Source organism: Symsagittifera roscoffensis, chromosome 1, assembly GCF_963678635.1.
Source record: "Symsagittifera roscoffensis chromosome 1, txSymRosc1.1, whole genome shotgun sequence".
Lineage (NCBI taxonomy): Eukaryota > Metazoa > Xenacoelomorpha > Acoela > Convolutidae > Symsagittifera > Symsagittifera roscoffensis.
The window spans coordinates 36,413,663-36,440,499 of NC_087062.1; the positions used below are offsets into that span (position 1 = coordinate 36,413,663).

The 26,837-nt window shown below is 34.8% G+C and overlaps 1 protein-coding gene across 1 annotated transcript in view; it reads right to left on the reverse strand.

Annotated features, from left to right (window-relative positions):
• The window catches only part of LOC134856992 (serine/threonine-protein kinase BRSK1-like), a 66,230-nt gene that overhangs the window by 22,540 nt on the left and 16,853 nt on the right, over positions 1-26,837 (reverse strand). The window contains exons 2-10 of the mRNA XM_063873315.1: positions 26,453-26,547; positions 26,137-26,222; positions 16,307-16,447; positions 13,016-13,166; positions 9,002-9,070; positions 3,616-3,762; positions 3,016-3,050; positions 2,874-2,940; positions 2,454-2,673 (exon numbers count right to left, since the gene is read on the reverse strand). Of these exons, the coding sequence (XP_063729385.1) occupies positions 2,454-2,673; positions 2,874-2,940; positions 3,016-3,050; positions 3,616-3,762; positions 9,002-9,070; positions 13,016-13,166; positions 16,307-16,447; positions 26,137-26,222; positions 26,453-26,547 (1,011 nt within the window). The remainder of the gene's footprint in view (positions 1-2,453; positions 2,674-2,873; positions 2,941-3,015; positions 3,051-3,615; positions 3,763-9,001; positions 9,071-13,015; positions 13,167-16,306; positions 16,448-26,136; positions 26,223-26,452; positions 26,548-26,837) is intronic.

Here is a 26,837-nt window from a genome sequence, read left to right on the forward strand (position 1 = left end):
AAAAATATTTTTTCAAGCTGGAAAATCTGTAAATTGTAATCTATTATCAAAAACACAGGCAAAGCTTCGCAAACACTAGCGAAAACATGAAAAAAGCAGCTCTTTAAAATGCAATAAGAAAAAAAAGAAAAAAGCCTCGAATTAGTAAAAATTCGGCTACGACTCGGATTCCATCAGCGACCTAGAGAATATGAGTCTCACGCACCAACCACGGACGTTTAATAAATCACAAACAGAAGCCACAAATAAAGCAAAGAACAGATGCTATCAAATATTCAGTTCTATAGATCATGATTATATCAAAAGTGTCACCAAATCAGTGAACACTTTTAATGAACATTTTTATTTGCGAGTTAGGTTAGAAAAAACAAAGGTTCGTACAAATACGAACAAAAGAGATGAATTTAAATTAAAAAGAAATCAAAATGCGAAATATCATACTTGAGCCTGAACAAAATTTAAGACTATTCACTGAAAAAAAAAATAAACAAAAAAATCACCAAGACCATGTTCATCATTCTTAAAAAGACCATATCCTCGACAAGATCAATTAGTTTGGCTCTGCTAATGAAAAGGACTATCTTAACAAAATATACAAGATTTATACATAGAGACGAAACTGCGCTTCGCAAACACTAGCGAAAAAATGCCATAAAAGTAGCTCCATAAAATGAAACAAAAAATATTAAAATAAGCATTGAAACATTTCTTTGCTGTAGCGGAATCAATCCTATAACCAGGAGAGTTATAGTCCTCGGTTCGCACATCTGCGCTACGAGCCTTTGACAATTTTCAAACAATATACACAATACAAATAGACACAATTTTACATGTATTAGTTTGAAATATAAAAACTAGGCATCCACACTAAGTTTGCATGTAGAAAACTGGTCAGCAAAAAGCCAATTTATGTATAAATTATGCATTTCAAAAATATAGCGAGATTACTTAATTCTGAAATGAGTTTTTATTATTGTGCTGATGTTTGAAACAAATAGCTTTTTTCTGTTCAATTGAAGAATTAAAAATGCATCAACTGTGTTATTTTATTACTATTCGACTGTCAAAGCATATGCTATCAAAAAGCTGTAAGGGTGTCCCAAGAGTTAAGTCAGAAAACAAAGAAGATTCGTAACAATACACTAAGCTGATGCTAGTGTAATTAAAATGCTGAAAGAAACAAAATCTAGAAAAAAGAGTAACTGTTCATTAAACAATCAGGATAGCCGGCTACTATGCAAGTACCAAAGAATGTTCCGACCATAGTCTTTAAAAATCTACAATAACTTTAAATAAGTTTTTTCTGCGTGGTGTGATAAAAGGAGCTCACGTAAAACTATAAATTAAGGATACTCGACAGTCCTAGTAGTATAATCGAACAGTACAAGTAAAAAAAAATGGCTAGAAAAACAACCAAAAAATTTTATAGGAAAGAAAAATTCTCATTATAACGATGGGAAATGCAAACTTAAAGAAATTTTTTACATCTACATTTTTTGAACCATTTTAAAATAGAAATAACAAACGTCACATCTCGGAAACTAAGAGCATTTGAGCAGCCGCATTTGGACGCAAAATTTGCAACTTGCAACTCCTGACAGTACCAAAGTAAAAGGGTCGGAATTTTAAATTTTTGATGTTTTTAAAATCTCAGTTTTCTGAAAAATTTGTCATAAAAGAATGTCGAAAACTAAACGGATTTGAGCAGTCATATTTGGAGGCAAGATTCGCACCCCTCGAGAGTACTCTGATAGACAGGGCTGGGAAATCATATTTGAAGGCAAGATTCGCAAGCCTTGAGAGTACTCTGGTAGCAGGGTTGGGAATTTGTGACAGACAAGGTTGGGTACTCTGATAGACAGGACTGGGACAGAAAAAAATCACAAAAATTGTCGTATCTTGTTAAGTAAAAAAAATTGTGCATTTATAATTGGAGGCCAAATTTGCAACCCCTGGGAGAACGCTGACAGTTGGGTGGCTTATTTTAACCCCACTACTGGGTTACTGATTTTAAACTTGGTGAAATAAACACTGAATTCAAAATCTTATCGCAATACACGATATAGCTTAAACATGCAAAAATTCTTTCGTTAAACATGCTAAAATAATACGTTGAAAAAGCTTAAACACGGCGAGCTGGTGAAGCCCGCATTTAAATATACAATAGAAATAGATTTAAAATGAATCTTTTAGGCAGTGAAGGATTTAAATTCATAATTTGTTTTTAAAAAAGGTTTATGTATGTTAGTTGGGTTCCTAAAACATAGATGAGTTCCTGAAAAAAAAATTATGTGCTTTAAGAGCTTCAGAAACATATATATTTCCATGCGTTTATCGCGGTTTTGATCTTTTCACAAGAACGGTCGGTCGTATCTTTCAATCTTGCTTTTCTAGGCACTCAAGTATCATCACAAGTAGTGAGTTACGATCAACTATGTCATGACAAGACTCACTGGAGGCTGTGTTTGACCTGAGTCTGACTTCGACCTCCTCCTCGTAACTGGGCTTCCTCTCCTTCCTGTCCAATAGAAGATGGTACACCACTTTCTCCGTGTTGTGCTCATTGTTCAACAGGGCACCAATCAGCTTCTGTTTGTCCTTGAAGCAACCCAACATGTTCATGCTGTTCAACACGTCTATGTCTATCTCCTCCACACAATCCACGGCCGCAGACTAAGCAACAACAAATATTTATACATAGTCAACAAACCGAACTTTTCATCAAACAAACAAACATAACTGTTGATAAAAAAGAAGCAGCGCCTCAAAATCTTACAAAGGCACACGGTTATTTTAAACAGACATGAATTTTCAGGTAAAAGGTTCATTTGAAAGTTGAATCTAGAACCTCTTTCATCGGATAAAAGTCATACCTTGGCATGGGAAGGAGTTGAACTGAAATCTACATCCATTAGAAAATTCTCCTTTCCTCGGTCATTTCTAAAACAGATCAAGATGAAGACACCTTGCAAAGCTCTTAAAAGGTCATTCGAATGTAAGAGAAAATGTTCTCACCCTACTACCCACGTATGTTGAAGAACCTGCTCCAGCTAAAAACAAACACTATTTTTCGTCGTAGTCTTTGAACCATTCGTTAAGAAATGGAATAACATATAAAGCCATTCTACAAAATCGATCTCCATGCGTGGCCTAATACATTGATCTCATCATTCATTATCAGTTTATCGGATTTCCGAGGAGAAAATCGCCAAAAAATTCATGTGCTAGGCAAATAACTTTATTTTCCTCGAGATAGACAACAGACAAATCGAACACAATGTAATGTAAAACATCTTACTTTTCGAATTTGTTTAAAGCAGATTAGCTCGTGTTAAAGTTGATTCAATTGCATCGAATTTTGAACATGATATTTGTTTTAAAATCTCTCTTTTAGAGAAAACAGGTTAGATGTATATTTTTCATTAAATAATACATCTACCAGTGAAAACAGAACGAGCCTTGAACGAACGAAGTTATCTGGGCGTGAAATAAAAATTGGAAAAGTGATATCAAGTTGCCACAACAAAAAATTTAGCTTCCACAAATTTTAATTCAACTGAAAAACGCCAAGTCTGCTTAAATATCTACATCGGCTACAATAATACTTAACCATACCGTGAGTCGTTTCTCGGGTTCAGTGTGAATCATGCCTCTCAAGAGCTGTTGGCAGTCATGTGACACAAACGACGGGATTTGGAACTTTCCACTCTTGACTTTCTCCAGCAATTGTCTCAAGTTGTCATCGTCAAACGGAAGCGCACCCTACAACATAAACGAACCTAAATTAAGCTCCCTTGAACCCCACACTACTTGACACTTTTCAACTGTCACCAAAACTCTTTCCTAATTTCCCCTGCACATATGTGTTCGGCCGGTGGATGCCGCGAAATTTTTGAGTCTGGAGCCAGAAGAGCTCAACCCGACCCCGGGCCAACAACAACCACAACCAAAACAGCATCTCATAGTCATGGCGTCTTTTGCTAGCGACACGGGCAGACTTTCGCTAGTTAGTCTTTAACATTGTTGAAATTGAATGCATGAGGTAGCAGTTACCACAAAATCTTGAAAAATATGCCGCCACAACGATCTGCAGACTCAAACATGATAAGAGACATATGAAGCAGCTACTATTTTGGTCTCCCCGATTAATTATTCAGACAGCATTGGAAACATCAAATGCCACATTTTATGAAAACGGGATATAAAATGTCATTCTAACAGCAGGAAGCAATATTTTACGAAAACGAAAACAAAAAATATACTGCAGAAGAAATTTGGCCATTCTGATATGAAGCTATGTTTTTGTGCTTTAATCAAACATGATTTTATTGATCAAAATATCCTTTTAGATTATTATTTTTTAATAATTCAGGTGCGGAAAAAACCTTATAATAATGGAAAATATCAAGTCAATGTTTGTGTGCTTTATTTTAAGACTACTTCAGAGCAGCAGTCAAAGGCCATTTGAGCTGGGGAGTTCGGAGTGCAATTTGATAGGCAGCAGTAGAGCATAATATGCTGGAAGGAAACACCTAATCAAAGAGGTGCGCAGACTTTAAAGGTTCACAGTACACAGTAGCCATTTCATATGGCTTCAAATAAGCATCTGCGCTGTTGAAAAATATTTTTTTCTTACGGTCACAAGAAGCAGGCTAAGAAGAAGACCAAAATAGGCAAACAGCCAAAAAAAATCGGAAACAAGCTTCACAAAGCACAGAAAACAAAACTTTCTTTTTAAAAATTTAGATTCCTGACTTACATTTTTTTGATGAAAATAACCCAGTTTGAGAAAACTGGATCAATACATAATTTTTTTTATTTCGCAGTGAAACCTGAAAATTAAATTCCACTTTCGAAACGAAGTCGATCACGTTTTTCGTGACCTTTTTGCTGTTCAACAGTGAAGTTTGACTTCCTTCTAACAACGGAATTGAGCTGAACTTAAAATGAAATCAAAATCAAACTGCGAAAAAGTAAATTTGAGCCTGAAAAATTTTTAAGACTTGCCTAAAAAAACATAGCCAATCGAAGATTGTAAAAGAGTAATGAGCGCAAGTAAACATAAAACCACTGACTTTCTTGAAAAAATCTCAATTTTCGAATTTCAAAGAAAAAGATAGATGCCCTTTAAGCTCTTTGAATTTCTAAAACAATTTATGAGTAGCGCTTTTTTGCCAAAGAAGCACAAAAATATACATTCGAAACTTGAAAATTTTCAAAAGTCTTTTGGAATCACAATTGAAAGATACTTAATTTTTGATATAACTCGAACCATTCCAGAAAATAATAATTTGAGACACCTGATTTTGCGTGGAAAACAAAAAGAAAACTAAAACACACCCTAATACAAAGTTCCTCGACACATCTGAACACAAAGTTTCTCCCCACTTAGTCGGAATAATTACAATTTTGACCAATCTTATTGTGCCAATTTTGCCAACAATTTGGAAACATAGCCAAAAGGTAGTTCAAAAAGAGTAATAAACGCAAGAAAAAACGACTCTTTTTTGACAAAACTTGAACTTTCGAAAATTTATAATAATAGTTTATTTTGGTGGTTATATCTGATATATTAATTCCATTTTCGAAACAAAAGTCAATCACGTTTTTCGTTACCTTTACACATTTGCTGAATGATAGTGGAGTTGCCTTCTTTTTAACAAAGAAATGTACTAAACTTGAAAAAGAAATCAAAGGTCTAATCACGAAATATCAAATTTGAGCCTGAACAAACTTCAAGACTTTTTCAAGATAAAAATTAACGAAAAAATCACCTAGAGATATATAAGTTATTGAAAAGCAAAAAATTGGGACAGTAAAAAATATATAAAAAGAGCAATTTGTCAACTTTGAGCAACTTTCGCCAGCAAAGTTTAATTTTTAGATGACATTGAGACATAATTCCTATCTGAAGCATTAACTTTTGAACGCAAAAATTGTCTGAAATAGATCATTTGCCCTTTTTATATCTTTATCTGTTACAACTTTTGCAACTTACTCTCTACCGGTGTACCACGCATTTTTTCCACAGTATTGCCGCCAACAACCAATAGCGAAACTTCAAAGAAAACTGTCCAGAAGACTGAGCAAAAACGGTTGATATTAGCTCTGTTCTTCGCCAATACAAGCGAAACACACTAAGAAGTAGCTTTACACAAGCCAATACAAGCGAAACACACTAAGAAGTAGCTTTCGGCACAGCTGAGCTCCGCACCACTTGCGATATACAAAGCCATCCAAACGAAAAAATAATTGACAAAACGCCAAAAAACAACATCCGAAATTTTTAAATGTTTGTTTTAAACTAAAATTCATTTTCATGAAAACCTGTGGCAGAACACAAGAGCCAGTTTGAGCTTGCTTGAAAAACTTCGAATCGCACTACACATTGCGCTACAACCGTCAATGGAAAAAAAACAACAAAAAATTCAGAAAAATTAAGTTGAAAAAATTACTTGAAAATATAACTTGAATAAATTGGGAAAACTATAGCTACAGAAGCCTCATGGTTGTATCGCATGAAGTTCTTAAACAGCCTTAAAAACATTTGGAAATCATTCACTGAGCGGCAACAAAGACGACAAATTTTGTGTCGAAAACTGTTGTGCCGAAAACAAAACTTGTCATAAAAAATTTCTATAAAGTTTTAAAGTTTTCACGACCCATCCATACTGAAGCACATAATTCTATACGAATACTTTTTTGCCCTCAAAATTACGCAATATAATTTGCTTACGCCGAAATAACAATTTAATTAAATATTTTTAAATCATAATAAAAAAGTAAACAAAATCAGATTTGTTAAATTTACAATTACCGAACTTTCAGTTACAGTAAAAAAAATTTAAACGGAAACACACCCCATGCTTTAACAATACGCCAAGAAAACTCTGCCTGATTTTTTAAAATGCGCGTTTAAAAAACGGAAAAGGAACCGACAAAAACTAGGACGAAAACCATTAACCCAAAAAAAAATTGAGAAGTTTTTTGAAATCTTCGTAACAATCTGAACGAGACTTTAGGTAATTACTGCTTAATTGATGGTAATTTCATTTGAACTTCAAGAATTTGAGCATGTCAGAAGTGGTATTTACCATTCCCACTAAAATTACCATTATGTGAACAAAGTTGTTTACGGGGAAAAAAAATATCGCAAGTGTAAAGAACCATTAGACAGAAAAAATAGTAATACGTTTTGAAAAATAAGTAACTGCACGAAAATCGAATCTCAACCCATGGACATCCAAGTTTTCAAGTTGGCTGCTCTATATAACTTTGCCACAGATGCTTAAAGAAACCAAACACTAGTCACAGATAAATTCGGGAATACATTCCATGAAACTGCCAATACCACGCAACAAAAACTCCACCAAAACAAGCACTACATTTGAAAGTTAGCTTGAAAAATACTGGACTTTGTAAAATTAGACTACCTTGGCTAGTTCGCTCGTTTACATACGTTTTCCAATAATCTTGTTAAAACTATAGGACGAAAACATAAGTCATTCCGCAAAAATCAAATTTAGGAGTGATCAAACTTTTTCCTATAAATACAAAAAAAATCAACAAGACCTGAATAAGTTCATTTTCATGGACACCTAAAAGCCTGGCTATGCTAGGAGGAAAATTAATATCAGGATGACAGGCAGAGGAAAACGACTTTCATGTGAAACAGTTTAATAAAAACAAACTCTTTAATGTCTTCTGCTAGATTTTCTGCTATGCCACAGTACAAAAAAAAAAATCAGATGGAAGTCGTTGAAAATAAGGGAAACACGTAGTTCGTGACCTACATAACTTTGCTGTCCGATAGTAAGTTTTCTATCCTTTTAATAAAGGAAATGAACTGAACTCAAAAATAAATTAAAAATCAAATCGCGAAAACGTGAATTAGAGCCTGAACAAATTTTAAGATTTTCCTAGAAAAAAAATCATCGCGACCTATACAAGAGTCTGAACTATGTTCATCGACTCTTAATATAAGCAAGCTCACAGTTCCAGGATTCTAGTTATTCGCAGGAAAAAACTCGTTTGCAGCACTTGAATGATAAAATTAATAATTAAGCAAACAAGATTTCATGGATGATATCTATTCCACTGTAAACAAAAGTCCACTTCTGGAACTTACTATAACCTAGCGAGTGTCTGAAGGGCTCCGGACAAAAAATCGTTAAACTCGTCTTCACTACTCATACCATGGAAAATGGTTTCAATATCATAGGGCCATACAATCGTATGGCTTTAGTTTGACGATTGCGTCGCTGTACTGAGATATGGATCAGTGAAAGCGCCTTAGTTGCAAATGTTTTCAAGCTGTCATAACAGCTTCGCCCAAGTTGAAGGTCTCGTAACATTACCTAAAGCTGTTTCAAAACTGGGTTTGTGACTGACAATGAAATCGTTAGTGGGTCTTCCGTGAAGCATACCAGCTCCAGTAGTACAATAACCTTTTTGAATAACTTTTCCTATCCTTTTCTACTTTCACAATAGGTTGAAGTTCATTCACCTTTCAAGATTGTTGGATATGGTTACAGCGGCGATATACATTTCCGGCTATCAAAACTTTTTCAATTTTTGAGTCATTTTCACAGTTAATTTCTCTAATATAGTCTCTGTTATACTCTTAGAACACTCTACTCAACCTCTTAGCTTCTTGCAAGAACACAGTTGTTTGTTTTGGTGTAAGTGTGATTGGGAGTGCAAGAAGAGAAGGTGGAGGACAACAGAAGATAGACGAAACATGAACATAAGAAAAGACTACGATAAATTTAGCATGCGAATACATCAAAGAAGCTATGTTTCAAAATAATCTAATCACAAGCCAGCAGTTCCGCTAGGAATTTGGTACAGTTTCTTTTATCAAACTGCTGCAACTCTCGGCCACTTTATAAATAAGACACAAACGAAACTTCACAAAATTTTTAAAATTTTATTCGGATAGTTTCGCATTTTAGAGAAGAAGAAAGAATCAGCAGAAGAAAGAATTCGAATCTGCACTTACGACTAGAAGAGCGTAGAGAATGACACCACAGGACCAAACGTCTGCCTTGCGTCCGTCGTATTTCTCCCCCTGAAAAAGAAAAACAAAACAATATTCATTAGGGTCATATAACAAATGGGCAGCTGACTTTGTCTTCACTTACTCATAAGAAATGCAACGTTAGGGACTAGTCAATCAATTTAACAAAGAGGCTAGCTGCAATTCGCATAATAGCAAAAGCGAGCTTTAAGTTCTAGGAAAAAAAACTTACCTAGAAAAAACATAGCAAACAGACCGCTGGAAAAGAGTCAATGAGCGCAACTAAACATAATAAATACTTTGTTTTCTGATGTCTCATCTTTCGAAGTTTAAAAAATAAAGCTTTTTGAAAATCAAGAACAATTCATAATTGACACTTTTTGATGAAGAAATTTGAAAATTAAAACACAGAGGCCAAGCGGAGCTTCGCATAACTTGCGATACATAGAAAGCGTACCATTGCAAGCTACTGAATGGCCAGTGAGATGGAAATAACCCTGGAAAAAAAACTGAAAATGCGAAAAACCAAATCAGGGGAAAATAGATGAGAAACACAACCACTCGCATGAGGCAAGCTTTTAGTGTTTTCCGAGCAAAATTGTATCTCTGACAAACAGACGACAAACACAGCCACTAGCACTGAACAAGCTTTCAGTATTTTGCACGGGTTCACAAAGCTGACAACACGCGGTTAGACTCCAATTAAACCGAAAACGAAAAATGTCCAGGATTCTCAAAAAATATTTTCAAATTATATTCCACCAGCCGACCCAATTTAATAAAAACATAAATTATCATTTTTTTAATCTTTATGCCGATGTAAAATAGTTTCATTAAAAAAGACAAAATAAGAGCCGAAACGTTTACAGTCCTCCTTAAACACGCAAAAGCATTTAAAAACTTCCCCTTCAATCTACGCAATATAAGTTGAATAAGAGTTAGTAAATTTACAAACTACAGAACAACCTCCAATTATCTGTTTGATTGTGGAGTTTGCCTTCTTTTTAATAGAAGAAATCAACTAAACTAAAAAAATGAATGTAAGACGCGAAATATCAAATTTGAGCCTGAAAAAATATAAAGGACTTTTCCTGAAAAAAAAAACCATCGCGACCTCCATAAGATACTGAACTACGCTCATCGACTCTTAATATCTGTTGCCAGATATTCGTTTGTTGTCCTCAAAACAGCCGTAATACCTGATTCAACTGATTTTTCTAAGCAAAATTTAACCCGAAAAAAATCTATATTCCCATTTGATAACGCTTGCTAACCGCAAGCGTATAAAATCAAAAGTCAAACCGTGATAAACCAAAATTGAGTTAAAAAAAAATCAACTTTTCCTGAAAAAAAAAAAACAAAAAATCATCACGACCTATAGCGGAGTCTTCACTACGTTCATCGACTCACTGTAGAGTTGACGCGCTGCGCGATTCAAAACTCAGATTGCAACAAATTTGCTTTTTCCCCTAACCCATAGGCCTTTCTGTCTTACTTAATTACATCAGAAATCAAGCTGCAATAAATGGGCTGCAATAGGGCTTCAACATGCTCTCAAATTGTGCTATATTGAAACTGAAGCAAAAGATGTGATTTAGGCAAACTCTGAGTACAAAAAAAACTGTTCGCTTGAGCATTGAAATAACAATGACTTTTTCCTGTTCTATAAACAATAATTTAACATATAGGGAAGCTGCACTTTGCAAACTCAAGCGAAAAACGAAAGACTTCGTATCAGCTGGATACTCTGAATACTTCGACTGTCGTTCAAACTGTCACAATATACATATTTGGATGATTTTTGAGCCGAATTAATTCGCTGCCAACCCTGCTCGTTAGAAAATTCGAAATTTCGCGCAAAATAATATTCCCAAATGAAAATCAAATATAATTTAACTAACCGAAAAAATTTTGGAGCCGCGCTCTAACACATAGATTTCTCTGATTACCTTCAGACCATGATATTTGCTTAAACTTTCATGGATCTCATGATAAAACCATTTTAATCCACAGTCGAAAAAAATGTAACAATCTTTTATAGGCATTTTACATCGTAACAAGCTGTCTATTTTGCACAAAGAAAAATAAATAGTTGGCTGTCTATGATACTACCTAAAAACCCTCATCTAGAAAGTTATCTTAATGACCTAGAATTAAGATAGTATCTAGTTTCTGCTCAGACTAGCTCTTTGATGTCAATTTGATTCGATTAACTTGTGAACTTTCATCTGCGCCACATGATTAATCATCCCTGCCTCAAAGCACGAGTAGGGTAGCAGACGTAATACATCTTATCTCTGTCGCTAATGCAATCAAGGCACATCAAAATAAATCAGATCGACTCATGGTAGTAAAAAAAGAAAAGACTGGTTCTGCGGCGCTCACTTTAACAAAGGGGTTAAATTGGGGCTGCATGTCCCGTTTCTGAATTGCATTAGAGACAAAATCATAGCGAGCATTTCCTTTGGGAGCGAAGGGGAAGAAGTGATAAGAGCATGGAAATTGGGGGCGAAAATGGCAGAGCAATTGCAGAGCAAAAATATACGATGTAGAGAGCGTTCAATCTTTCTTTGTTCCGCATACCAACAGTAACAAAAGAGATTAAACTTTTAGTTTACAAGCAATGCCACTTGCCTCATCGGTTACTGATGCAACCATGTTGCGTAATCCTATTATGCAATCTTTCTGGCATGACTGCACATGTAAACTTTACTAAACAAATCTGTAACTACCACCTAGCAGATAACTTCCACCCAATCAGCCCTGATCTTAGATTTGCCCCTTCTTATGTGTACAGTTGCCCACTTGCGCATAACACTTCTTGGCCGCCCTGCCCCCACTTGCTGCATTAGAGAATTTACAGATAATACATCAAAATCTGGAGGCCGTCATGAAAAGCAAACAAAAAAATTCTTATCTTCCTTTCTGTGTTCTTTTCACCAAGTCTCAACTCAGTCAGATACCATCAGTTTTTGAACAATCAATAGATTAGTTTGCATTCTTATACCAATAATTGAACCAAAAATAGATCTGGAGTTCAACGCTTAAGTAAATCCCTCATTTCGACAAGAAAGGACGCATGAAATCTTGGAGCTGTGTCTCAGATGGTAAATAAATCAAGCGAGGGAATCAAGCACAGACTTTCAACGACAAAAATTTACCATCATTCAATTCACTGGTGCACAATAAACAACTTATGGGCTCAAGGATGTCTACGGTCACTAAATTAAAACAGGGTTGGGCTAATAAAAAAGAAATTATTGAAGAGCATGTACTTTTGAAGAATAATCTTAAACACCGCGGCAAAGTAGAGCTTCGCATCACTTGCGATACAACAATGAAAAAACATAAGTAAAAAAAGGAAATAGAAAAAAACTAGGTCTGCCAGAATTAAAAATTTCTCAATAGAATTTGATTTTAAGCAAAAATTCCAGACATTTTAACATTAAATTAGCACAAGAACGAAACTTACGAAGAGGATACAAAGCCGACACTCTTTGAGCAGACAAAAGTGGAGCCGAGAAAAAATTAATTTAGCTTCAAATTTTTTTTTCAATTCCCCCTATAACTACATTGAATAACACTTGCACTTGCAAGTACAATGACAGTTGCTTACAGCACAAGCAGATACGTGATGTGGCAACGAAGTCGACAATCTTAGAACATAGACCATTTAAGCAAAAAAAAAACATTTAATTTTTTTAAACAAAAAAATTGATGATGATGCTTTTATGGATGATGTTCAAACCGCGATTATATGTTCCTCATAAAAAAGCACAAGGTAGCGCAGATCATAACTGCTCTCAATTAATCATTTCAATTCTTCATCATTTCAATTGAGTTTTTAAAATCCTTTTTTTTTTAAACTAGCTGAGACGTTTTTGAAGTCAAAGACAGAAACAGAAATAATGACGATGATAATAGCCACACCTTGAGTTTGAAGTAGACACCTGCAAGTAAGCAAGTAAGTAAAAAAGATAGATATGTTTATCTTACCCTAATGACTTCAGGACACGCGTAGTGTGGTGATCCGCACGATGTCTCCAGGTACCCTCCCGGAGGCTGTAGCGAGGCCATGCCGAAGTCAGCTATCTTAATGTTGTTCTTTTCGTCCAGCAATAAGTTCTCCGGTTTTAGGTCCCGATGGCTGAAAGACGAAGAAATTGATTATTTAAAAAAGCTAACCGTAGCCAAAATTCTTTCATCTTAAATTATTGAAACTATCAAAGAAAGAGGACCCGTATCGGAGTTTGGCAATCACATTTGTTCTATTTAAAAAACCGGTAAATGAACTTGATGATTTTAATATACAAATCTTTTGTTTTTCAAGTTTTCACGCTTTCAGTCTCTGCGACTAGTCTTGCTTTTCTCAGAAGGCACAAAAATGATTGAGTATTAAAAATAAAAGCAAATCAATTTTATTAGGTTTTTTAAAATCCATTGGTTCAAAAATTATCATTAATTTATCATCCCATCATTGCTTTTTAAAGGTCTCTGCAAAAAAAAACAGTCGTATAGTGTCTGTGTTACCAATCAAACAAAATGCTGTCAACTGGCTTAAATACTGAAAGGCAATTTGATGTATAGGTAAATATTTTTTTTTTGCTGGGATACTTAAAATCCATTTTCGAAATTAGAAATCGATCACGTCGTGGTGACCTTTACTCTTTTGCTTTTAGCTATTGCAGTTTTCTTTCCTTTTAAAAAAGTACACAAATAAACTTTAAGAAAATCAAAAATCAAACCACGAAAAAGTAATTAGGACTTTTCCTGAAAAAAAAAGAAACGAAAAAATAAACCTTCTACGTTGATATGTATGTAACATCGGCTGTCTAAGACATCCAGAAAACGTTCAGTTCCCGGTTACCATCCTAACACAGTGAAACTACGCAAAACTGGTGGAACAAAAAATAGCAGACAGCCACTCAAATTGACTTTGCAAAACGATTAAAATTTGAACTTCATTATTTTGAATTTAACTACTTATGAACTTAAAAACTTTGAATTAATTATTTCTCTTTTGCTGGCAATTCAGGCTTGTTCGGTACTCGTTTTTTTATTGAACAGCCACTTTTCAAATCAATATGGCCTAAATAGCAATGAGAACATATTTTCAATTGTTATTGTTGTAGAAAAACTTAACAGAAAAATAAACAAAAATTTGCGAAACACATAAACACAATTACTTACACCAGAAAAAGACACGATAAAAACATCTGAATTAACAAACAAAATCAGAAAATCTTAGAACCTAAATTAATTTGCAAACAGAAAACCAAACCGAAAAAAAAACTTTTTTTTGGAAAAAATCAAAAAATTCGAACATTTTTCCAATTTTTTTTTCATTTTTTAAGTTTTCACTTTTATTAGGAACAAAAAGCGGATCGTGATTCAACCAAAACATTTTGTGAGACTTCAACCATTCTTAAAAAACCAACAAAAAGTAATTGGAAAAATTGGAAAAATTAATCGGAAAATGAGCCGACGGAATTTAAGTCGACACTCAAGTAACTAACCATATATGCACATACTACATTTACCTCTACAGTTAAACACGTGCGAAGTCTGTTGTTAACGGGGAAAAAGTCTAGTACCCGGTTGCAATACCCTTGCTTATAGCAAGGGTAAAAAAGCTTTGGAAAAACAAAACCTCTATATCTGCCGGTTTCGAACAACAAAGTAGAGCTTAAGAATATCACGCACCATGGTCGCTTATATCCTAGCATCTGCACCATGGTCGCTTGGCATTGGGTGAAGATAAACTACCAACAAAGCAATAAAATAGCTGCTATTAAATTGCCAACGCGATGAATTAAAATGTCCACCAAACGAACTTTTCCTTGCGAGTTAAGTTGGAAAAAAATTATCCTTAGTATAAAACTCTTTAAATCAAATTAAAAACCCATGGTTTGAAAAGTCATCAAATGAAAAACCATGCCAGATCATGGAAATTACGACGAAAAAGACGAATCATGAAATAATTTGGGAAAATAATTACTTCTTAAAAATAACTCAACCTAATCACTACCTGACTGATAGTACTTTTAGAAAAAACGATCTTGCAATTGATCTGAAAAAAAAATCTGCTAAAAATGAGAAAAAAAAAACAGGAAAACATGTTTTCAAAACTCAATTCACTAACAGTCAGTTTCCAATATTTCTAAAATATTGAAATTCTTGAAAAACTGGTTGTCATACAGATTTTACCAAATTTCAGAAAAAACAGCCATTATATAATTTAAAAGACACTGAATACCATAAGCAAAACATAGCCAACAGAAGGTTGGAAAAAAATAAAAGAAAAAGGAAACAAAAAAAAACGATTGAAAATATTAAAATTTTTCAAGCTTCAAATTTCGACAGATTTCGCGAACACTAGCTAAAACAGGAAAAAAAGCAGCTCAATAAAATGCGAAAAGAAACACTAGAAACAAGCCTTCAATTAGTATAAAATAAATTCGACTAGGTCTCAGATTCGATCTGCGACCTCAAGATTATCAGTCTCGCGCATTAACCACTCAGCCACGCACGCTTTTTACATCACAAACACTAGCCACAAGTAAACCGGAGAACAGATGCTACAAAACTTTCAAGTCTAGATCGTGATTATAGCAAAGTGTCACCAAATAAGTGAACATTTTCCACTTTCAATGAACACTTTTATTTGCGAGTTCGGTCAGAAAAAAAATAGGTTCACACTAATATACTATGATGATCGCTAGGATAACCAAAAAACATAACAGGTTAAGGCTCTTCGAATTTCATGAATTATTTTTTGTTCCGCTGAATGAGTGTCTTCAATTCGTTCATTGACACAAACACATAAAACTTGGGATTTACATTTCTTTTTTGTTGTTCCGACCACCTCTCAAAAAAGTTTGCATCAAATAAATCGCCGTTGGTCTTGATTTGGTCTTGTTGAGCCCTGGTTTTCAAATGTGTGGTCAAAACATCCCGTGCGCCTTGTACTGCAACCGCCTATCCTTGTTTGACATTGGAATAATTTCGGAGTTTGATTAATTCGATCGGAAGTGATATATGTTCAGATTTCAGCTCAGGGCATCAAAACCGAGAGCATCGCATGAGACAAGCGAACCTTTCATACAGATCAAGCAAAACAATAGGGACTCAATTACATCATTTCGTACCTTCAAAATACTCAGGCTGTTAGAGGTAGCATCATTCTCATTATTTAATTTCAATCTCATATATTATTTTCAGCATCATTCACATTTCAAGCACATTGGTCAGACTAAAAAGATCATTGTTGGTTTAATTTGTAGTTACCAAATGGAGTAATTGTGACAGAAGTCCATGGCTGATATGATGTGTCGGAAGAATCTCCTGGCCTCCTTAGGGGAGAGACGACCCTTCTTCACCAGGTAGTCGAACAGCTCGCCCCCTGACACGTGCTCCAACACTAGATACCTAGTATAAAAACACATCAAAAATTGATTTAAAAAAACATCCTTAGTACTATCTGCTCATATTATTTACTGAGGAATCACCACTATGTTAAGAAATCAGAGGGGCTTTTTAAAGATATTTTCATCTGGCGCCAATGTTACGGCATATTGGCGCCATAAAACAGATTTTAGAATAAGTCAGTCAAAAATGGAAACAAAAAAAATGGTTCATAAACCAAGTTAGCGTTGATCAGTACTGTAAATCTATTAAGTGCTGTCAGACTGATTTGAATGCACTTTTTTTAATAACACTTTCAGACCGAGTAGCGCAAAAAAAAACTCCTCAATTATATACATTTTTTGTTTGAAACCGGAAAAAATCCATAATTGTCAACTTTTACACATTTACGGACCATTGAAAATTGGGAGGAATTTCTTAACGGGTTCGTATTCGGGTATGTATTAGTTTTTTCCCCGCAAGATCAGGAATCACAAAAAATCATCGGACTGGGTTGAGTCTTACATCATATTAAAGCCCTTTCAGTCGTGATTCGAATGATTCTAAGAAAATAATAAAAAGTTGTCCCAGTATCGAGAAAAACCAGTTTGGAATATTGGTTTTCGTCTAATTTTGATTGAGTAAAGCGAGCGAGAAAGCTTATTATAGAAGGATAGTCGCATATTAGCAGCAAACAGGCCATAATTCTTTTAAAGCCCAGATACGATTAGTAAAATTAGTTTTCGAAGTTTTTAAGCGCCATTTTGGGAATAAAAAAGTCACAATTCGAAGAAAAATGTTTCAAATATGCCTATTTTACAATGAATACAGAAATGCCTAAAATTTAGTTTATCGTTCAAATCCTTTCATCACACCAAGCACAAAAAAAACTGAAAGTTTGATTTGTAGTTTTTTAAGAATATGGTTGGAACATTATGTGGCACTTGCACAGCAGCCGGCCATCTTTGGTACTTTTAATCCTCGTAGTAACAGTTTTGTAATAACACTTTCCCTCATACATTACCAAATGTTTCTAGCAAAAATGAGCTAAATTCTATTTTTATACATCTACTCTCGCTGATGTTTCTATCTGTAAGACTTATCGCTCATTTCCACACCGCTCAACTAAAACTTCATCGTTGCTTCCCTGTCATTGCGCCACTAATTTATACCCTCATAATTACAAAGCTAGCCTTAACTATGAGAACACTTTGAAAATACCCCCCCACACACACACACACACACACACACACACACACACACACACAAACAAATTAACTAACTAATCTTTAATCACTTGAGATAACAAATAATCATTCATAACGATGGATGATATGTTCATTTTGATACCATCTACGCAATTTGACAAAGAGGCGAAACTGAGCTTCGCATCACTTGCAAGGCAACAATTATAGGATGAGTGCACCATGACGCTAAGAAATTAGGAAACACAACTTCGAACTATGTTAAAATTGTTAAGGAAGCGGAAAAACGAGAAAAAAAAATTCTAAATGCTTTTTTCGTTTTTGAATTTATTCAACAATTTCAAAGGGGTCAATTTTCAAAAAAATTGCAGCAAGATTCTTGTTGATCTCAAAAACACTATTGTACATTTTTACGAATAAAAAATGGTACATAAGCCGATAGAATTGAAGCCGACATCCAATAAGCTGAAAGCTTTCATCAAAAAAACATTAAGGAAAAAATTTCATTTAACGCTCACATAGGTTCCTCAATAGCTATATAAGTAGCCAATGAAAAGCAGACTACATAATTTGGCAGCTTAACTGACAGAGCTTAAGTTGACAACCATGAAGCCGAAAAACTATCAAAAGAAAATTAATATCAAAACTCTATAACTGTACATACAAAAAATTAATACCCATTAGTTAAATTTGAATTTTCATATAATGGAGCATGTCAACGGTATATCAGCATCATAAATGATTCAACTGATTTTGTTAAACTAGTTGTTAACCCGAAAAAGTCTATATTCAGATTTGATAACGCTTGCTAATCGCAAGCATAATCAGACGAAAATAAATGATGCCCCAGGTTTTTAAAAAGGCGTCCATCTAAAATTGTTTGCAGACATACAAATTCAGTTTAGCGCTGAAGTCATACCTTGCTGATTTATACTATGCTCAAAACTGATCTCATGCACTAAGCTCTTTCAAAAAGATTTGAGTATTATGGGGTATATGCATTAATATGACAGGATCGTAATTTGTTTAAGCCGTAAACATTCCATTTTACCTCACTAAGGAGAGGGGATTTTTAAAAGATCCCACGAAAGCAAACGAAGTACTATAAATATACCATCTGAAGCTAAACTGAGGAAAATATAAAATCATCGGTCTTGTAAACAGTTCATAGGGATCAATAACTTGCATTCCACGCTAACCGTGCATAGCAAAAACTGTAGATTGCAATTCCTTCAGTTTGCAAATCTCGTTTCAAGTTTTTTTTTCAATTCTCGAATACAGTGAATTGAACACATCAAAATTCTACTCCGTATTGAAATAATTTATTCCGCCCCGTAGGCAGAAAAGGTCAATCCGATAAGCATTTATTTCCTCAAAATGACACCCAGAATAGCAACTATGTGGAAAACATGATTTAAGAAGATTATCCGATTAATGGGCTGGTACATACCACAAAAGAACAAGCCACAAAGATTTCTCGTCACAAAAAAAAAGAATTAAAGAGCGGTCACAAAGCCGACAATACATTCCTATATTCAAACATGCATCTCTGAATAGCGTCCTGGGTTAATAATGAATCTGCCAATCGATACGCAAAAAGCAAAATTTTACGACCAACGCCATTGCCACTTTACACCAAAGAACATTCCTTTTAAAACTAAAAGGATGGAAAGTTACACTTAATCAAGCACTCTTGATGGGAAAAAATATCCCATTTCGGGCTTGAAGCGTCAAATGCAGATGGCCAGCGCATATTCCTTAAAAGGTAAATATTGATTAATCGCAGATTGAATACATTTCAGGCAAAAATCTCCACCTATTTAACTGCTTCAATTCCAATTCTACTGCTATTGACCTGGTCATGAGCTTATGTCAACAGCCTTCAGGTCAAGCAATAAATGCCACATCAGAATTTCGATACGCTTATTTTTTCATTTTAGGAAACAGAAAAAGACTGCGTCTCCACAAATTTTTATCGCATAAGGTATAATAACAGAGATTCAACAAGAATAGCCGGTTGCTGCACAACTGGCACAGAATGTTCAAAGCACACTAAAAAAAATACAATTTTGTTTTCAATTTAGTGTCGATTGCGTGCACGGTGTGATGAGAAAAATATACGAAAAAAAAATTAGAATAATCCACAACAGCTGCTTTTGAACACAGAGGCGAAGCAGCTTCGCGCCACATGCGATAATTAAAACGTGAAAACTAGATGCCAGCTAAAGCTGGAAATAACTGTTTCATAATTTTTGAAATTTTTGTATTGATGCGGAAGGACAAGGGCAATTTCAAAAACAGACCTATAGCAAAGAAAAGTAAATACCAATTTAATGACTTCAAAATCTGTTAATTTCATCAATTAATTCAATTTTTTTTTAAAAAAGTGCATACAAGATCTTGTCAGGTTGAAAGATGCTTAAAATGTTGTTCATTAGATTTGGGTTGGTAGTTTTCGAGAGAAGTCAAAAAGTTTCAAAAAACGGTATAAAAAAAGGAGGAAATTTGACTTTTCCGAGGGTCATAATTTTTTGGGTTAAAAAACTGGGAGTAACCATTTATACAGTAACTCTCCACAACCCGTTCTTCACACTGAAACCAATATCTCAGATTCGGGAGGGTAGTTTTTGAGAAAAGTCAAAAGTTTCAAAAAACGGTCAAAAGATCAAAAATTCGACTTTTCCGAGGGTCATTCCTTTATAAGTAAAAATTTTTTTGTCCGTAACCGCTTACGCAGGGAAGGTTCTCACAACCCGTCCTTTCAATTGAAACTAAAATATCAGATTTGGTAGAGTAGTTTTTGAGAAATGTTCAAAAAACGGTCAAAAATCGAAAATTTGATTTTTCTGAGGGCCATAACTTTTTGTTTAAAAAAATTGGGCGTAGCCGCGTATGCAGGGGAGCTACCACAAACTGTTCTATCAGTTGAAACCATAATCTCAGATCTGGGAGGGTAGTTTTCGAGAAAATGTAAAAATCCAAAAAATTGGGTCAAAAATTCCCACACACACTTAATAAAAAGAGACCAGATGATTATGCAGGCACACAGAGAGTGTAACGACTTTCCGTTGGTAGCAACTTTTTGAAAATCGTTAACTAAGCTCGTTCGAGAAAATCGTTCGAGAAAAACTAAGCTTTTCAAAAAAGTGAAAAATTTTTCCAAAGCGTCAAAAATTAATCAAAAATAAAATAAAAAAACCCAATCCCATACATTTTCATAACACCAGTTATAATCAAACAGGCAGTAATTTAGAGGACATTTAGATGGTTGTAGCATTTCGCCATGAATTAAATTCCTTGTAGAAAAGTATGTCAACTAGGACAATTGAATGCTGAATAAGCATCGCAAAAAAAATTACAGAGCGGTCATAAAGCCGACAAAACTTGAGCAGGCACCCATTGAGTCGAAACAAAACTGTTTTCATCAAAAAAACTTGAAACTAGAAAAGATAGGTCCCGCCCCTCAAAACACACACACCTAAGAACATTATCAGCTCATACGATGCAATACAAAGGCACAAAGCCGATATGATATAAAACAAAACCTTCGAACCCGATTCAATAAAATGAGATAGTAAAAAACTAAAAACAAATCAATAAATCGGATAAATTACAACCAACATAAGGCAATTTTCTAAAATAAAGAGAAAAAGAAATGCAGAGATGCAATGCTCAAAATATTTGAGGAACGTTCAGAGAATATTTTGGACACAGAGGCTAAGCTGCGCTTCGCAAATACTAGCAAGAACAAAACACAAAAGCAACTTTATAAAGTGAAATAAGAAAAAATAGAAATAAGCCTCGAAGTAAAAACAAACTTTGCTACGTATGGGCTTCCAACCTAAGGCCTCGAGAATTGGAGTCTCACGCCCTGCCCCCTCGGCCACGAACGCTGAACAACCGGCAAACATTAGTCACAAAAAAGCAACTGCTCACAAATTGCCAATGCCATGCAGCGAAAGTAGCACCAAATTCAAATAGACACAATATTGCAAGTAATAGTTGGGAATATAATAAACTGAGGGCAACCACACTAACTATGCATGTAATAAAAATCGGAAAGCAAAAATCCACATTATGTATAAATTATGCACTTCAAAAAATTGCAGTTATTGAGTTATATTGAGTGAGAAAATTTCTTAAATTAAGTTTTCACTATTGTAATGTTGCTTGAAACAAATCACTTTCTTCGATTCATGACATGAATTAAAATGCATCAATTATGTTAACTTATTACTATTCGAGTGTCAAAGCACAAGCTATCAAAAAGCCGTACAGGTGCCCCAAAAGTGGCAACAATAATTGCGACTTAGGTTAGAAAAAAAGATTAGTTGTAGTATATATAACATTAACACTCACTTACGTTCGCTAGCGTAAAGATCAACTATAACTGGACATAATAAGAGAACGAAGTTAATTGGGTGAACGAAGTTAATTACGGGAAAAAAGTCTAGAACCCAGTTGAAATACTCTTGCTTATTGCAAGAGTAGAAACTAAATGAAAAAATACATATTTCCGATTTTTTGTACATTTGCACATTAATTTTTTTTATAATAACTGTTTACATTTAAGGAAGCGCTAAATAAAACTTCCAAAACTAGTTTTGAGTAAAACAAAAATTTTCACCACCTAAATAAGAAAATTATCTCTAAGACTGCGCTCGCTTTACTCTCTCGAAATAGGATTAAAACACTTTTCTCGACACTGGGAAACTATTTACCAAAATATTGCGTTTTTTTTCGGCGCGCTCTACGTAAAATTGGCATATATTAGCGCCATATGCGCCTTTAGAAAAATTTAAGGGTCAGCCAGCCAAAAATGAATATCCAAAGGTGGGCCCTTTGGTTCGGCAGAGGGTCGAATCCTTGAGGCGAGGGGGGCATCCCCTGCCGCCCCTAAATCCACTACTGTTTAGGCAAATGAACAAAAAAAATTCGGCACTCTTGAAAATATTGCTTTATTGGGATTTCTTTAACCCCACCCCCATCACACCTTCAAATAGCATCTCCTAAAAAGAACTAACTCAACGGTTAAGCAATGTACCAAATATGCACCTATCAACAAATCTCCTCTCTTGTGTAATGGGGGGATACTATTATAGTAGCAACTATCAACAACCGCTAAAAAACAGCATCTACCCCTAAAACATGACAGAAGAGTTCACATGCAAATAAGAAAGTCTATTTGAGCAGTCATAATACCCTTAGTACACCTTGCCAACTTCCACGTCATAAGTCCAACTAGGCTAATCAGCCTCTAGCGCACAGACCATTGAAACAATGGGAGCGAATCAAACGAACAAGGAAAAGTTACTCTCAAGAGCTAATGCAATTCAAACTACATTACTGTTCCATCATAAAGAACTAGAGCAGAAAAAAAAGAAAATTATTAAATTGCAACTTAACAGAATGCTGTTTCCTGGGTTGTATAAAACTAAAAGCTACATCGCACACCTACGCAAGGCAATTTAAGGAGTTAATCAAAAATGGAACATATAACCTAATTATAGTTCTATGATGTCATATGCCACCATTGAATTAATAGAGCTTAATAGACATTACTTGATTCGTAGTTTTAACTAGAATGAACCGTAACTTTATACCCACCCAGAACAAAGCCTACTAACCCACTGCATGAGGGTAGATTTATAGACGCAGATATCCACATCTCTCCCCCCCCCCCTCAGAAATTTGACCTCTTATCAGCCCAAAGGTGACGACATTGGCCTCTCTTTTACGATTTTGACCGAAACTAAGATTGCTCGAAAGGCTTCAAAAGTCTACCAGTTTTGAGAAAAAGCGCTACAAAAACTAGTATTTTTTTTGGTCCAAAACTAACTTTCAGCATGATAGAGGAGATATCATCATCTCTACGGTATGCATGCTGACTTGTAAGATGATGCTGATGAATTGGATCAGTGTGGTCTATTGAGTGGATGCATCAATGAATCTACGGCGAGTGAACCCTAGTAAGGAACATCAAATTGACTAGAGTGGGGATATAACAATGGACCCAATTAGATGTGCATCGATCCCCTCCTAGACCCCTGGTGGCACCAACTTCCTTCTATCCAACTCAGGACGTCATCTTAATCAACAGCTTATTACACTCAATCTCACTAAATAAGACTCTCACTTCAATCCTATCATGAACCCAGCTAGCATGTTTCTGCCGGCATACGCTTTAAAAGCTGATCTCTATTTAATATGATGCATTTAAAAAAAAAAGATTTTGAATTCATACTTCATGTTTACTTCATAATTACTTGAATAAATGTCAGCTTTAATATACTTAATTGAAAAAATATTTAAGCTGGTGAAATAAAGCATACAGCTTTTTTTTAGCTGTGCTGGATGTTTTGGACATTCAATAGCTGGGATTAAAGATTAGTGTCAATAATACCCGTGGATAAAAATATATAATCAGAATGCCGGTGTCCATTTTAAATCCTTTCCTTCTGCTCAGGTAGTTAATTACATTTCCCATTCCATTTCCATCTTTCAAGTTGAAATCAGGCCACTTTTGACCTTGACACATGATTTTGAGAAATGGATCAAGTATCACTATTTTATTCAATATCCAACCTGAGACCTACTTCGTATCTGCACTATTTCTGGTCTGTTGATTATTGCGAGATATGAAGTGATGAACACGCGAGAACATATCCATAAATTCAAGCAACAGTTCCACCCATTAGGGAGTGGGCTCTTATTATTTATAAGACAGACACCGCTCGGCAAATCGACACACCTCGAAATCGAAACAATACTAAATATATCTGCTTTTTTTACCAAATTAATAAAAAATAATAACTCATTCCAAAAAATACTTGCGTAAAAATGGGTAACATTCAAGGAAATCTTAAATCTTTTGAACTGAGTTGATTTAATCTTTTAAAATATATATCCGGATCAACGCCGCTCCAACGCATATCTGTTAAGAGTCTAAAAGACATATCACCGTTGAAGAGACACGGTTAATACGAGGTTAAAATACGGAGTGAGCGGAGCCTAAAGGAAGCAGATTACCTCTTAATGCATCTACAGAAACATCAGTCTGTTCTTATTGATAAGATTCCAGTTACAGTTAAATTATCTAGTTACATCCTAGGCTTACCTACACGCATCATTTAGCCGTCTTTCACGCCCAGGGACGGTGGGCAGTGGTAAAATATTAGCGGAGGGCAGGCGGAACGAATTCGTCACGTTTAAAAACTAATCCAATTTTCACTGGCATCAATATGAAGTAAACTGACATTTCCGGCGTTAAAATGTAGACAAAATCAGTTTTCCAACGGGATCTCTACGTCAAAAAACACAACTAGTCCTATTTTGACCGCAAAACAACAGTGCATTAAGGTAATGGTGCTGAAAAGTGAAATCCAAGTACTTTCAAGAACACTTTTGACTTATATGCCACATTTTTACTTTCAATAAGTAGGTACGCTCAGTCTGATTAGAAAATGTGTTCGTGCATCCAAACGGAAGTCACAAAAAGATCGTTTTCAGTAAGTTACTTAGGCGAAATTTCATATTAATTTACTCTCTATACCTCTCATAAATGCGCACTTTCAGTAAAATTTTAATTTAGTTAATTATTCCCTGAAGAAAGCTCGGTCTATTTCCTTAGCATTTAATGAAATGGTAAAAACTGCCTTTTAAAAGTTCCAAAATAACTGCAGTAACTCAAAATTTTATAGCGCCCCCAACCCTAAAAGAACAAAAGAGATAAGACTACTTGATTTGGTAGCAAAGAAACAAAAACCAAAAGACCTGCCAAAACTTATTAAATTATATAGATACAAATTTTCGTTTTTATGTATTTGTCGATAAAAAAAATAAGGAGACAGTAGTCATGGTTCAGTTTGAGGTTAATACATAAGCACAACATGAAATCTGCGGAATTATGAAGCAGTTAGCATTAGATTTGAGTTGTGCCACAGCTAAGCGGTCACATGATCAGACCAATGCTTGGTTTTACTTCCTATTTATGTTGAAACTTGTTCGGTTATGTTTGCTAAATGTTGGTTTCGAAAAGGCATGGCACATGCAAATATCACAATATGCGGCAAATATTTAGATAAATTCCCGCTGACCGCTCGATACGTCTAACTTCTAAGCACCAGCCAAAGACTAAGTCCGCGGGTTCTTTAATTGTGATACGAAACAAGCTCTTTTACCCAAGCACGTCAAAGCAGAAATACATAAGGCATAAAGTACCCAAACAAAGCTGCAACTCATTTGAGATCTCTAATTGAACAAGAAGCAAAAACAGTTGCAGAAACGAAAGTGCCACTTGTTTGCTTCAACAAATAAAACTTCAACGCAAATGATCAACCTACAAATGGAGGAATTTGAAAAGCTCAAAACATCGGTTTAACTTCAGAAGCATTACCCTCTTTCGAGTGCAATTAACACTTTTCTCGAACACGGTTTCTCTAGTACCCGTTCAGCGGTTGTTAAAATGCCCAAAAAGATACGTTTCTTCAGAAAGGATTAGTCACTTACAGGTATTTTTTGTTTTCGTAGACGTCGAATATCGACAGTACATGAGGATGTTCAATTAGCTTCATAATGGCGATCTCCCGCTCAACCTAAAATAAAATTAAGAACATAAGCAACATTAAATTCTATAATCCTTTAAAAATAATGCTCGAAGATAATATCCATTTTAATTATATATGGCCGATTAAATTTAGATATTTCTACCAAGCTCCCAATCGTCTCTTTTAACCCCTTTTCACCAGTTTTCCAAAATATGATATTTCACAAGACACTTGCTCTCGCAAGTGTAATCAAAAAACAGATCGTGAACATTTTTAACCTTCTGGAGAACTGACTCGCTGAGTTTGTCCTTGTTCACGATTTTGATGGCCACTTTGTCCCCAGTAACTGTATGAACAGCTAGCTTCACCAGACCTTAAACAAAAATTTCCTCCAAGCAAAATATTTGATTGAACGAAAGCAACAATTGTTTAAATAAGTACTCAGATTAAATCCAGTCAAAATAATCAATACCATTTAAAACGAGGATCATGCTTCACAGATATTCCGTTTTGCCTGATTTGCCTTTTAATGTAATATTTTACGAAAATCTTCTTTTAACTTACTAAAACTTACTGAATTGAATTTTCCATGTCTCAATAAGAAAATTCACTATTATTGAAAATGAGCTATGTAAAAAAAAAAGATATTACAGATTAACGATT